General features: G+C 39.4%; 1 protein-coding gene across 1 annotated transcript in view; it reads left to right on the forward strand.

Moving 5' to 3' along the window:
• FAM120B (family with sequence similarity 120 member B) overlaps positions 1-14,772 on the forward strand; it is a 55,692-nt gene that overhangs the window by 28,087 nt on the left and 12,833 nt on the right. The window contains exon 6 of the mRNA XM_075707955.1: positions 14,377-14,583. Within this exon, the coding sequence (XP_075564070.1) occupies positions 14,377-14,583 (207 nt within the window). The remainder of the gene's footprint in view (positions 1-14,376; positions 14,584-14,772) is intronic.

Below are 14,772 nucleotides of genomic sequence, written 5' to 3' on the forward strand. Positions count from 1 at the left end.
TTAAGTATTACTTAATTAGCTTTTGGAATAATTAAAAAAAAATACCAAGCAAACCAGTTAACTAGTTTGACAGGCAGAAGTAGCTTTAGCAAGAATTATAGTTGCATGGAACCTTCTAATATTTTCCGTTGTACAGTGTCGTGGAAGCAGAATTAGATTGGTAATAGTATTATACCAATTTTACACAAGCTATTTTTCTCTGAATATTTTCCTGAGGGATACTTAGCCATATGCATGCAAAAAAGCAGTATGTTTTAGAGTAGCATGTAGGTATCTTGGTTAGGGTCCCGCAAATTTCAGAAAGATGTTGCTAAATCTGTTTCTGCATTTGTAAACTCAGTATTCTTCCTCCCTTGCCATGCAGACAGAAAAGCATAAATAATACCCATATTCTGAACATTCCAGAATTTCAATCTTCTGACCTATTTGGCAAGCCAAGCTGTGTTTGTCAACACCATTAGATGTGATACTTTTCAGACAGACTCCAAACAGGCTTTATGAGCTATCTATATTTGTCAAAATACAATTGCTTTTTAAAAATCCTTTCTCCCCCAGGGAATGTGTTTATTGTGCCTGTGTGACTGTTTCCTAATAAATATTTGCTTGAAGTCTGATTGGATTGAGGAAAACATAAAATACAAGTAAGAATATTGTAAACATCTCAAAGATAAACCTCTCTTACATACTGAGGACCTACTCCTGTGATGTATGTTGGTATTAACTGAAGTGGAATTTGAGTGCATTCCCAAATGCTTTACTGAATCAGGGCCCCACAAAATTTGCATCTGTCAAAAGTGTTTTTAAAATGATAGCTGCAATTGTAACTGGCAGCGGGTGGGGAACTGGGGATGGGGGGGGGGTTGAGGTGGTTTACTGATCTTGGCATTGCTTCCCAGCCCATTCTGTCATCTGCAGTCTTCAGGTTTTCTCAGTGTTCTGGGATAATCTAGAACAAAAGTCATCAGTATGGGATGTGATTGCAAGCTGAGATTGGTTCAGTCCCTGTTCAACCTCAGTAATATAACTTTCTTCTCAGTTCTTCAAGATAGTCTTGAACAAACTAATCCAAATAGAAACAGTTCAAGTCTTTGAGCAGTTTTGGTTTAAAACATTTAAAACATAAAAAAAAAAAAAATTACTTGATTAATCAAGGGAAAGTTGCATGAAATGAACCTGCTTATATTAAATCTGTATATTAAGGCTGAATGTATTCAGGCTTCTATACTCTGCTTTTCTCTTAATAACTGTGTTTTGGCCCCCCAGGCCTGCATGCCTAGTTCAGTACCGCAGAACCTATTTATTTTCTCTAATGACTTTGAAGTGGTGGGTATGGTTCCCCCATTCTGTTACTGAGAGTGAAGTACTGCATTTGCATGGATCAAGCATTAGTGCAAATACAATTATATCTGAGGAGCTGAAGTTAGTCACTGTTTACAGTTTACAGACAAGTCCCATCTCTAAATCTGTTGCTACTTTCATAATCATCTTTTGAAGTTCTGAAGAAATTCAAGTTTTCTTGGTCCTGTTGCATGGACAACTGGCTCCGCCTTTCTTTGCTGCTGTTGGTTCATAAACATATAGGAAAAAAAACTTTCTTAGGCTAACATATTCGACTTCCAGACAAGATTGCTGTTCTGCCCCACTGTCCCCCATTTTCTTCTTTACCAAATTGGGTATACTTATTAGTATTACTAGAGTCTGTTTCCCTGAACATTTTTTACATTTGACGTAAGCTCAAGTATCAGAATTCACATAACTCTGTGAATTCTGTTATGTGTCATTGGCACAAATACAAACCCCAGCACGACTAGATCAGCTTTTCTACCTTCTGAGAAAAATGCATTCATTTAGTTGGACGCAGTTTGCTTACGGATAAAATCTTGAGCAAGATTTTGAGCAAGGGCCTTAAACTACAGGATTCGTATTCCTTTTTGTGGAAGACGACCTTGCATTTTTCTCCATAACTGTATGAGTTTGCTCTGCTTTTTTGTGAGCTTTCCCCTGTACTGCCATGTAGCTTATTAGCAAGGTTTCAACAGCAAGGAAATAGGAGCAACATTTCAGGTATAAATTGCTTTTAGGCTTCATATAGCATAAAGAATTTTTCATGGTGTTTAAGGTAAAAGAAAAAATTACTGTTAATTATTAATCCATGCTCAATAACAGTGCAGAAGGTGAAATGTAGTTATTGGTACTGAGAGTAATAAACCTCTCCCAAAATATTAAGCAAACTGACAGTTTTGAAGAAGTCAGACATCAGTTATTACAGAGAGGGAAAATAATTTCTGGTGTCAACTGACATTTTTGTGCCAAGCTTGTATTGGTCAAAGTGTACGTTTACTCATGAGATAAATAGTTTTCACTTCTTGCATATTGTATGTTAGAAAGAACAAGTGGTACAGGAGGGTTGGAGGTGGTGTTTGCATGGTGTAGGTGGGATTGCTCTCCATTGCCTTTAAGGGATGACCTGTGTCCCCACAGGGCAGGTGACGTGCAGGGGCTGCAGCCAGGGAGGGAAGGGAGTGTGCTGTCAGGAAGTGGTGGCATGTGTGCACCTGCCTGTCATCTGCTCAGGGCTGCCTGCATCTGCCTGCGTGCCCCTGTCATGCCTGAGCAGGAGTGCAAGCTGCACATCTGTCTAGGCTTTCCCTAGAGAAGCAGGTGGCTATGTGTAACTTCGGAGAAGCAAAAACGTTTTCTGAAATTACCTAATGACCCATTTGTAGGTGAATGGAGAAAGAAGATAAAACAAGCCTTTAGGCATATGGTTACAGTGCTTTGTAGGATGTACTGGAATTTTTAAAATTACTATAGTAGACATGTTCATCTTGAAGATATCAGAAACAGCCAGGCTAACCAAGAACTAATTTGTTCCTTTTCTTTTCAAGTGTATTCTTGATTGACATGATCATTGTCCAGGGGTTAAAAGTCAAGATGGTGTCCAGTTCCTATCTGTTGCTTCCGCTATGACTTTGATGAAATTGTTCAGTTCTTTCTCGTATTTTAGTTCTTATTTGTAACACTCATGCACCAGTAGTCTCAATAATAGAAGTTCTTTAGTCAAAAGTGCTGTGTAAATATGTCGCATATATATTCTCCATCCCTTCACCTTTACTTTGGGATTAGTTCATTTGACATTCACTGAACAATAGCTGAGATGTGGCTGAAAGAGCTTTTTATAAAGAAACGGAGCTGTGTTAAAAGAACAGTGATATGTGTACATTATAACATCCCTTACCAGCGTTATATCTTAACACCTCAAGATATCATCACTCATTAAGGTGATTCTATCCCAGTGTTAGAAGTGAAGAAACAACACACAGGCACAATAAAAACTAGATGTGTAAAGGTGGTGGTGTGTGGTACTTCCAAACAAAATTAGTGATTTATGGAGAGATTTAGTTAATTGTTTAGGAATCTAATCAGTGTGTCTAGTGTCACACCAGCACTAGTAGGAAGCATATGCACATTAACTAAAAAGGTATATTACATTCAGCTAGTTTGCTATATATTGCCCTGATAGATTTAAAAGAAAAGACGTTCAGTTCCTTGCCAAATACAAAATTATGTATGTATTGGTTTTAGCAAGGGCAGTTAATGCATACCTAAGTATTAGAATCATAGAATCGTTTAGGTTGGAAAAGACCTTTAAGATCATCCAGTCCAACCATTAACCTACACTACCAAGTCCACACTAAACCAGTCAAGGGTAGACTAGACTAAAGCATGTCCCAGAGTGCCACGTCTACCTGTTTTTTGAACACTTCCAGGGATGGTGACTCCACCACCTCTCTGGGCAGCCTGTTCCAATGTTTGACTACCCTTTCCGAGAAGAAATTTTTCCTAATATCCAATCTAAACCTCCCCTGGTGCAGCTTGAGCCCATTTCCTCTTGTCCTATCGCTAACTACATGGGAGAAGAGACCAACACCCACCTCACTACAACCTCCTTTCAGGCAGTTGTAGAGAGCAATAAGGTCTCCCCTCAGCCTCCTCTTCTCTAGGCTAAACAACCCCAGTTCCCTCAGCCGCTCCTCATAAGGCCTGTGCTCCAGACCCTGCACCAGCTTCGTTGCCCTTCTCTGAATACGCTCCAGCACCTCAATGTCTTTCTTGTATTGAAGGGCCCAAAACTGGACACAGTATTCCAGGTGCGGCCTCACCAGCGCCGAGTACAGGGGGACAATCACCTCCCTGCCCCTGCTGGCCACACTAGTCCTGACACAAGCCAGGATGCTGTTGGCCTTCTTGGGCACCTGGGCACACTGCTGGCTCATGTTCAGCCGGCTGTCTACCAACACCCCCAGGTCCTTTTCAGCCAGACAGCTTTCCAGCCACTCTTCCCCAAGCCTGTAGCGTTGCATGGGGTTGTTGTGACCCAAGTGCAGGACCCGGCACTTGGCCTTGTTAAACCTCATACAGTGGCCTCGGCCCATCGATCCAGCCTGTCCAGGTCCCTCTGCAGGGCCATCCTACCCTCCAGCAGATCGACACTCCCACCCAACTTGGTGTCATCTGCAAACTTACTGAGGGTGCGCTCAATCCCCTCATCCAGATCATCGATAAAGATATTAAACAAGGCTGGCCCCAAAACAGAGCCCTGGGGAACACCTCTTGTGACCGGCCGCCAACTGGACTTAACTCCATTCACCACTACTCTCTGGGCTCAGCCACCCAACCAGTTTTTTACCCAGTGAAGACTACACCCGTCCAAGCCATGAGCTGCCAGCTTCCCAAGGAGAATGCTATGGGAGACTGTGTCAAAAGCTTTGCTAAAGTCCAGGTAAATAATGTCCACAGCCTTTCCATCATCTACCAGGCAGGTCACCAGGTCATAAGAGGAGATTGTTTCCTATTTAGCAATAGTTTTCTATTTACTTCCTGTGTGTAGGATACAGAAATAGATCTTGGCAGAAGATATTGCTATGCTAGGACTGAAGTTCCGTAAGTTCCTACTAAAGTCAATGAGAGCTTTACTACTGAATTCAGTAAAAGGAGAGCTGTGCCAATACACTTTTGAAACACCATCCCTCAGTCTGCTCAGTGTTATGTACTTTTTAGCAAAATTATACAATTCTGTGTTGTATTTGTACACTGAGGCTTCAATACAACAGAGGCATACTTCAGTCTACAATGATGGCAAGTAATATTTTTCAATTATAGGAGGCTGAAAGTGTAGTGGTTCTGTGGAAATTTTATTTTGGCACAGCACCTTGTGCCAAAAAAAAAAGGTACCTTTTGTTTTAAAATGGCTGTGGATCAGTTCCTAAGCCTGGAATGTCAGTGAATGCTTATTTCATCAGCAAAGTGCCTGCAGAGTCCAATGCTGGCTGAAGTGCTGAGATCCCAAAGTTTAGCTTATTACAGAGCATGCATTTCCTTTTAAACAGCATTCTTCTCCATGTTAAGTACATCTTTAAAAATGGCCAAGTTACTCTCACATAAACTGTTTCCCTATTTATCTTCAGTTTCCTCTGACATAGTGCTGACACAAGAAAATGTAGAATATTACATGTAAGTAATGTTATTTTCTTTAAAACCTTTATTTGTAGGTAGTTTTTGGATAGCTCAGAAGACCATCTTTATGCAACAGCTGTATGCACCAAACAAGGACTCTCAAATTTCATTTTATGTGTTCATCTAAACTACAGCATGGGGTTGATGTTCTTGTGCCAAAAGGTAGCAACTTTCAAGCTGTGTATGGCAGTTTTCCATTCCAAAAGAAATAGGTGTTCTGGAAGTGGATACTCTATTGCAGCTTAATTACAGAACAATTCCTAGTTTCTTGAACATACCTGATCACAGGTTGCAAGTTGGCAGTTACTTTCATAGGTCATCTGAGATATTGGTGCATTGATTCATGGTTTAGTTTGTCTTGGACCTCGGGATTGTTGTGAAATAGAAGCAGACTAGTTCTTCTTTTCTTCCTCAACCTGTAGATTTAACACCTGGAAAATTCCTTAGCCAGAACTGTTTACTTTGGACCATATCACTTCAAAAGGTGAACCATAGTATCAACAATCTTACTGTGCAGCTGCTTTGCAATACAAAGAAACCCTAGGAGAAAAAAAAACCCAAGAAAACGTATATTGCACTGGCAAACAGTATTTGTTCTCCTGGAATTCTCTATACTAACCATCTTGGTTTAATGACAGTTTTACTTGAAGAGCTTACATACCAGACATGACATTAGTAACAGTTGTCATAATGTTTCTGGAAGCTGCAGAGCTTCAGACATACTAAATTTTGCCTAATCTAATTCTGCTGCAGTTCACTGGTCTTTCTGTTGGTTTCCGTGAGAAATAGATCAGGCTCTTAAAGAGTATATACTCAAAACAGCTTAAGAGAGGGAATGGTTATACGTTAGGACAGTTAGATAGATCTTGAACATCTACTCGGACTCTGGGGAGAAAAAAAAACAAAACTCATTTTTAAGCTTGGCTAATTAAGCCTTGGACAGTTTAGCAGTGAACTCCCACCTATCAAAATTTCTTTGTAGTCACAATGATGTCATAATCCATGGCAGCAGTTTCACAGTACACTGTGAAAAATGTCCACAAGATAGGCCACCAGACAGCAGCACACTGAGCAGTTGTGTGCCTAACCAGCTATCATTTGCCAATGTAGTCTGCAGCTGTGAAAGGACATGCTGCATAGCAAAGGTAGCCAAGCACACTTTGCTGAGTAGTTGTGTTGGTGGCAGAATTTTTACTCCTAAAACTTTGCTACATGGACCCATCCTATGATTAAACAAAGGGAAAGGGCTGGGGTGAGGTGTGGATGAGGACTTTAGATCAGGAGTATGGTCAAGACGCAGGCAGTGGCAAATGAAGCCCCTCATTTTAACAGTTTTGGTAAAGGAGCTAGTCAGTGTAGAGTAGAATACAGAAATACATAGTGAGTGTCAGAAAGTAAGGGAGTGGATGAAGTTTGATCTTTGAAGGCTTACAGTGGAAAGTTACTGGAACTAACAGAGGGAAGTGACCTTTTCTACGTTTTTTAAATTTTTCTTTGTCCCCCCTAATAACTTTTGAATATGTTGGCTAATTGCAGCCACATTTAACAGAGATGTAGGAGTCTCTGAGAGAAATAAGTTACTGCCAATTGTTTTAAATAGGCAGCTGGGAAGAACAGAAAGGCACTCTAAATTGCCCAACAGGAGGAAGCTTTAATGTGAGATCACATTATTAGGGCATCCATGTGAGAGGGAGACATTGCTACAGGATGGGAAAAAATTTCAGATAATTACTGAACCATTTCAGATGCCAGTGACATCGCACGTACAGGACCCCATCAGTTCCTGGTGCAGATGTACCAGGAATCTGTCAGCAGTTTGCCTCCCATCAGGGACAAACCTTATTAGTTGCAAGGTAGATGGAGCTACCAATACTTCCCCTTCTCATAATTCCACAACATTTAACTTATGTATGAAAAAAGAAAAAAGGAAGAAGATGTGATCGTAAGAGTTTTCAGAGTCCCAAACAAATAAAATATATTTTGCTACCAAATAAATCAAATATTATCCATATAAGGGAAAGGTGAGCAGGTTCAAAGATAACTATGTCACCAAAACCACGAGCACATATTTGAGACAGCAAAAATTAAAATCCTAATGAATCCACTCACTTTTATGGAACAGATGTGGCTGCTGGCTGGGCTACAGTCAGATGGTTAGTCTGATGACTATAACTCAAAATTTATGTGCATGTTCTGTAAATGTCACATATATTATGGACTGTCATTAACCCAGTAATCATTTAGATCAGAGTTGAGCAGTTGTGGCTAAAACAAGAAAAGTCATGTTATTTTAATCTTTTTTGCAGGTGCTAGTGTGCTGTCCATTACATAACTGTGTACAAATAAGCTGAAGGTTTTAACTGGTGATATTCATCATCACGGAAATGTCATTTATGCTGGGTTTTGTTGTAGACATGATTAAGAGCTCTGATAAAGGCCAGTATTTTTGAAAACTAAACAAGAAATGAGAAACAATCTTTTTGGAACTGGAGGAGATTTTTATCTGGTTGCAGATTGGTTAGCAGTAGTACTTCTGTGTTATTTTGTAGGGGGCTTAAAGGTAAAAGCAATTTTTATGCTTTTTTTAGGTTGACTTCCTTGGAGTTTTTGTCTTAATGTAAATAACAGTGTTGTTCCACAGAGAGGTATCATTTTACATCAAACTCCTGATAAAACACAGTAAATAAATTTTCGTCAACATGTAAACACCAAACAATTGGGTTGTTTACCGCTAAATATTTACTGCAAAGCCTTAGAAGTGTTTAAAAACTGGTTTTTCTAGTTTCTGTTGCAGTAGATGCCCTCATAGGATCTCTTTTCAATCCCCATTTTCCTTTGCACACACCTTGTTTAAGCAGGAAGAGCTTAATTTAAGCCATAATCTTTTATCAGAATAAACCTTAGTCGTGTTTTCAAAATACTGGTGCTCCTCTCCCCCCCTCAATTTGGCAGGTCAGGGAAGCAGGTGATGACTACACTCCCAGCAGCCTATTGCTGAAAGCTGACTGATGCCAAGTAAACGTACTGTTTTACCAGGCTGTCTCTGTAGGATAACACTCCTTAAATTTACCAGCAGTGCACCAGTTTACGTTATCTTTGCTCAAGAACAGAGTGTATAGCTCCAGTACGCAGGGCTTTTAGCATCTTCTGACAACTGACACTGGGAATTTATACTAATGGCTGAAGGCAGGAAGATCTGGAATTCAAGAAAGGACTGTCTTCTGGTTGAAAGAATTTGTTTAGTGATACTTTAGTGAAGTTGTCATCAGCTGACAGTTTGTCTCTTTATATTTGGAACACAAAGTGCCTTACCTCTCCCAGGCAAAGCTAAGCCTGTTTTAATGGCAAGTTCCTGAGACAGGATCTACCTGCTGCCTTTATTGCTCAAGCATAAATTGCCTATGGTTAAATATTTGAACATTTAAGATACAGGTGGGTTTGGGGGAGGTAAAGTAAGTAGTAGTATACTGTCTTGAGTTCAAATGGATCTAAAAAGAACTGGTTAAACTGGGAAAATAGCAGTTTCCAGCAGTTTATTGCTTGGGTCAAATTTAATTGATTTTTAATGACTGTTCTTCAGTTGATTAATTTTAACTAGGAATTAGCAAATACTAACCTGTCCTGAGTGTTGTGTGTTTGTTTTTGTAACAGAAACAGGTATGTTCTTTTGAGGGTGGGTGGGGTGGGGAAGGTAGGGGGAAATGCCTAATTTAATATGTAAATAAATAAACAAATATGTATTTTTAAAGTTATTTCTTTTTAAATTTATATTTCAAGATGTTAGCCATAGTCATATCTTCTGTATTCAGCTCAACCACAGGAAGAAGGCAACAGATTAGGAAAAAAATTAAATGCGTACGAACAACTTTAACCTAAGTAACAATTATTAATACAATGTTTTTCATTGAAAAAGTGTTCCCCAGAATGTTGTTGAAAATCCTACTAAAGGAACCAGTTCTTAAATGAAATGCCATATTTAGCGCATTGAGATACAGTTGATGTGTAAAGTAGTGCAAGTAAAGAATTGTAAAATTATTACCACATCTTTACCCTTTGCCTTGGTTTCTAGAAATGAAGATAGAGAGGCAGCTTTGTCAGTGGGTGCAGTTCTGGCCTTCATTTGTGTTTGCTTACATCTGGCATGTTCAGATACTTGCCCTCATATTTCAAGTGCGGTAGAACCTATTCATTCTTTTAACAGAATTTGAACCCCCTAAACTCCATAGAGTGATGAAGGAGTTGTGGGTTTTTTTAGTGTGTTCCTGAAAATAGGTTGTGCAGCACAGGATAAAGTGCATAGGATAAAGTTTACACCTCTATCAAAAAATCACTTGTGAATCCACAAAGAAGACTCGGAGCACTACTAAGTATTTCCTTAAAACATAAAGGTATTTTTACATCCTGATTATTTTTTTATTCTTATTTAATTAGATGTAATTTGAACTGGAGATTTGCATTTCATATACAAGATCCATGTATTTTTCTTCCTGTAAGTAAAAACTCTTCAGCAGGATGTACAGTCTCTGGGTCTAGATTTGCAAACTGTTCCTATGAGCAAACACTTTCCTTCTTGCAAAGCCTCTCTGGTCAATGAGGGTGCACACAAGCACAGAAATCAGCCTGAACTTGTGGTCCACGGCCTAAAGCCCTGTGTTTCTCAAGCAGAAAAAGGCATGGTATAAGTCTATGATGATGGCTCTTCTAGCGAAGACATTTCTCAAATTGTTGGAAAAAAACATTATACGTTAGAGATGTGGGTGCTGTAGCACTTCTCTTGCTCTTTTCAAGTGGGCTTACTCAGTTCAGCTCAGGCCTTCTAAGCACCATATCAGTAACCTCTGCTGCAGTGACCTGTGAACTTAGGGTTCTTTTCTCAGTCTTCAGTTGATGTTTGCAAGTGGGAAAAGTAATTTTTTCCCCAAATGCTGAGATGGTGGGGAGCTGCTGTTGGTAGGAGCAGCAGCAGGGGCACAGTACAGGCAGCTGCTGCAGGAGGAGCAGTTCTCACGCTCTCCCTGTCTCTCTCACACAAATGTCATCAGCTGGTGGTAAGAGTAGCAGCAGCAGGATCACAGGAGTGTATCTCGCATGATTCACTGGGGTCCTGAGTTTATAAAAATAGTAAAAAGAACAGACACAATTTCCAATAAGAAGTAATCTCTAGGGTGTAATGCCCTGGAAGGCAAGCCTTCTTTTCTTTTGGAATTTTCCACTTCTCCTCATCGTGACGTCTTTGTATTGCAGACACCAAGCAGTTGTGAGCATTCCCATGGCAAAGCAAGTCTGCGGTCTGCCATATGCACAGGCCCATTGTTACAAACTCACTATGCTTTCATTTTCTTTGTTTTTCATTGCCAGACGTGGAAAATAGAAACTACCCTTTAGTGAATGTATTTCCTGTCTTAGTAAAATAAAGAAATCACTATTGGTAGTTCTTGCCTTGGTCTTGCCAATATTGATTTCCATTAAAAAAACAAGCCTTACCTGATACCCACCACCCCTCCCTGATACTTTAGTGCTTTAGGAAAGTTCTGGATTGATATCCCTAGACAGTGAAGTCTTCTACCTATAAAACATGTCACCAGCAACATTATTTTCTCTTTTTAACCAGTATGTCTCGAGTGTAGTTGAAAAGAGCACAGCTAGGTTGTATTGGTGGCTCAGACTTCATACTCACTTAGGCAGAAGTAACAATTCGCATCAAGGACAGTACTACACTGATCTCCAGCTTGAGACAGCACTCAAAGTCCTCTCCTATATTTTACTTTTTTGTGCATCACCATCCAAAGCAAAATTTTTCAAATTTGTGTTTAGACACTTGTTCTGCAAATAGTATGCATTTGTTTTGCACTAACTTGAATAACATCACTGAAGAAAGTTAGGTTAATCACATATTTGTGTTGGGTCTATGCTTAGAGTTTTCAGAATAAAATAAAGATATAAAAGCTTTATCTTAAGATTTATGGCACAGATGGCATCCAGCGTCCACATATAGTTTTAGTAATCTGTTCTAACAGCTGTTCTACATCCTTGGTAACAGTGGGATTAAAAAGGACAGTAAAAGCATTTTTGTCAATAAATGACAAAAAGGTATGAATTAATAGTCATATAGTACACAGCTGTTAAATTAGAAGATGGGAGATTGCTTGCTGCAGATGACAGCATTTATTCTTTTCAGCAGCTTAAATACTTGTTTTCATTATTCTTGATGAAAATTTGTTTTCAGCCATTACATCTTTTGATGTTATCAGTACTTACTGATAATACAGTGACAGAAGATCCTGATTTGTATGACAGGGAATTTCAGTCTGGTTTTGTACTGATCTATAATAAAGAGACTACTGGTGGTATAAATCATGTTAATATAAATTTCACCAAGTTTGATTCACCTGGTTGGTGTGCTACTGTCATTCTTGACCTCCACTGCAAATTTTAGCTTGACATGTCCACTTTCCTTACAGCTTAAGAGCAAAACTTACCACTTGTCAAAGTTCTCTAAAGTATTTTGTTGAAATTATTTAAAGTTCAGTTTATTATTGCATTGAAAACAAGACCAGGGTGCATAAACTCTGAAAGAATTCCCTAGCTGGATTAGTTTACAAAAAAAAGGGAGTTCTGAGGATTCCCAGCAGTTCTTACTCTTCATACTTCCTGCTCATAAAGTCTTTGTGATCACAAAACAAGCACATTTCATTTTAAAGCTCATAATGGTGTAGACTCATTTCCTTGGCAAGTTGTAAGAATTGGTCAGGTGATCAGAAACAATCTGGTTAGTGCAATATAAGAATCTCTCGGCTGCAACATGATAAGTGGCTGTGTGCACTCTTACAGTCTGCTTTAGTACAAATAATACTGGTTCACTTAAACCACATTCCTCTTTCAAATACCTTTCAGCATTGTTAGATGGTTTGCAAAAACCTGCTTTACTTGCCAGAGCAACAGAGTTATGAGTGTGCATGTAGTTACTAGTCTCAGCTGGCAAAATGATAGCTTACATCTGGAGGCAATAACTTCCTGAAACTCAGTAGCCTGATCCCATACTGAAAATACTTTTATTTTAAAGGGGGGGGGGGAGAAGAAGGTCTCCCTTGCTCAAGTATGAAGTGTCACAGTCAGAAAAGGATGGGGCTTTAATTTTCTAAATGACGGCTCAAATTAGCTTATGTTGTCTGCATTTGTCTGGATGTCAGTGGTTGTCTTCAGTTGTCTCTATTGGGTGAATTTCAAGTACTGAGTGTCATGCTGGGTCAGTGGCCTGGTGGCCAGCTTGATGCCTTTCCAGGAATCACTAGAGGCAAAAGTTCTTCCCAGAGGGCTCTGGACCACTCTGCCTGGTATCTTTTGCCTGCATCATCATCTCTAGGTCCTCTTTTGCTTTTTTACTGTAGAAAAAACAGCCAGTGGAGGTATACCCCATATCTTCAAGTCAGCTTAACAGAACCCTACTGTTCCTTGTCTGCAGTTAGGGGGAACCCTATTGCAGAAGCCAGTTTCACGTAGTCAAATTGTGCAACAGACTTAGCTCATTACACAGTAATACAGAAAACCTAAGTCCTTGACCAGGTTCTAGCTATATTCTCCAAATGATTTATAGTGTTTGTCTCTTTTGGAAGAAGCTTTGTAGCTCCGGGTTGCTAGCAACAGTTTCCCGATTTTGTTGCGTGGACCTTAGGGAGGAAACAGTTCAGATCCATTAGTACAGCATTTCACATTGTCTGCTATTACGTGTCATTTTTTTAAATAGGGCACTGATGGTGTATGTGCATACCTTTAAGTCTTTTGGGGACCTTTCAAGATGTTGTTATTGTTAGTAATAATGGGCCAACCCTTTCTGTTGCATTTCAAACAAACAATTCACAGCTCTTCAGGAGATAGGGCTAAGACAAATTTGAGCCACATTTTTGTCCTTTCTGTTTCGGACTATTTTGGATGCTATTGCATTCCTGGTATAACTTACTGTAAGGAAAATGTACTGTAGGGGTACAGCAGCTGCCACAGATTACAGTATTGATGGCCCCACTGTTAGGAATCCCTCCTGGTCCTGATGGACTGCTTTGGTATAGGCCATGGAAAAGGCATTACCCACTGAGGAGCTTTGTACTGTTTACACAATACTTAAAATAATGATTTTCCCCATATTGGATTCAAGGCTCTTATAGTTTGCTATGCTCTGCCACAGTAGAATGTTAAATTCACCCATCAGGTTTATTTTGGCCATGAGTTTTAATTGTCTTGTTGAGTTTCTCATTTTGCATTTTCTGGATGTTGTCATACCATTCCAGTATTTCTTCTGGAGACATCAATGTTGAAGTGAAATAATTTGACTTTCAGACTGCAGTCAGAGGAAATTTTAGAGTGTTTAAAATAAAAGCCTGGGCACAATAAACTCTGTTCTGTCAAATCTTATAATTAAAATGATCTCTAAGTGCTGTAACATTTCCCGCGTGATCAAACTGTGGAAGGTCAATGGATCACTGTACACATCACTTCATACTCCCAGTTCATGTTTTGCATTCCACTAACAGAATTCTTTCTGGGGAACTGCTAATGCTTGAGAAATACTATGGAGAATAGCCATTTATTTTGTCTTTCCATATTAATTTTCAGTGTATCTGTCTGTCTTAAAAACTTGAGATGCTGTATTTGTTAACACAAACTTCACTTCTTTCACTTTATTGAATAAAACTAGGTACAGAATCCTTTGATGTGCAATAGAGGACCATCATTGTGACAACTTTGGGACTGTTTGTCATTTGCTCTGCTGTTCGTATGGTTATATGTGATGGTAAGATTGCTTGTATTTCCTGATTTGTGAGGCCTAGCTTTTGGGTTTTGGGGTTTTTTTTTGTGTGTTAACAGCTTGCACAAGTGGACTCCAGAGGTGTACATCTTGGCACTGTCTTTGTTCGTGGCCTTACAACTTTGCTCATGGCCAATAGTGCCTGTGGCTTTCCATTCAGAATGGATGATTTGATGCCTTGGGAAGTGTTTGATGGAAAACTTTTTCAAGAAAAATACCAGCAGTCGCACCGAGGTTGCTCTTTGGAAGAGCTTTTGGAAGGCAACGTGAGTAATCGCATCCTCTTAGACAATTCTGTATTCTTTGAAATATGTACCTGTCCATGCTTGTTTGTTGTTTTAATATTCATGTTTACACTGGTCACCTTTCCTTGTATTTTTCCTCTCTTCCTTATTCATCTTTCATCCTCTCCTCCAAAAAAAAATAAGATGACAGAAATACTGAGACTATGAAGG

This window comes from Pelecanus crispus, chromosome 3 (assembly GCF_030463565.1).
Source record: "Pelecanus crispus isolate bPelCri1 chromosome 3, bPelCri1.pri, whole genome shotgun sequence".
NCBI classification, from domain to species: Eukaryota; Metazoa; Chordata; class Aves; order Pelecaniformes; family Pelecanidae; genus Pelecanus; species Pelecanus crispus.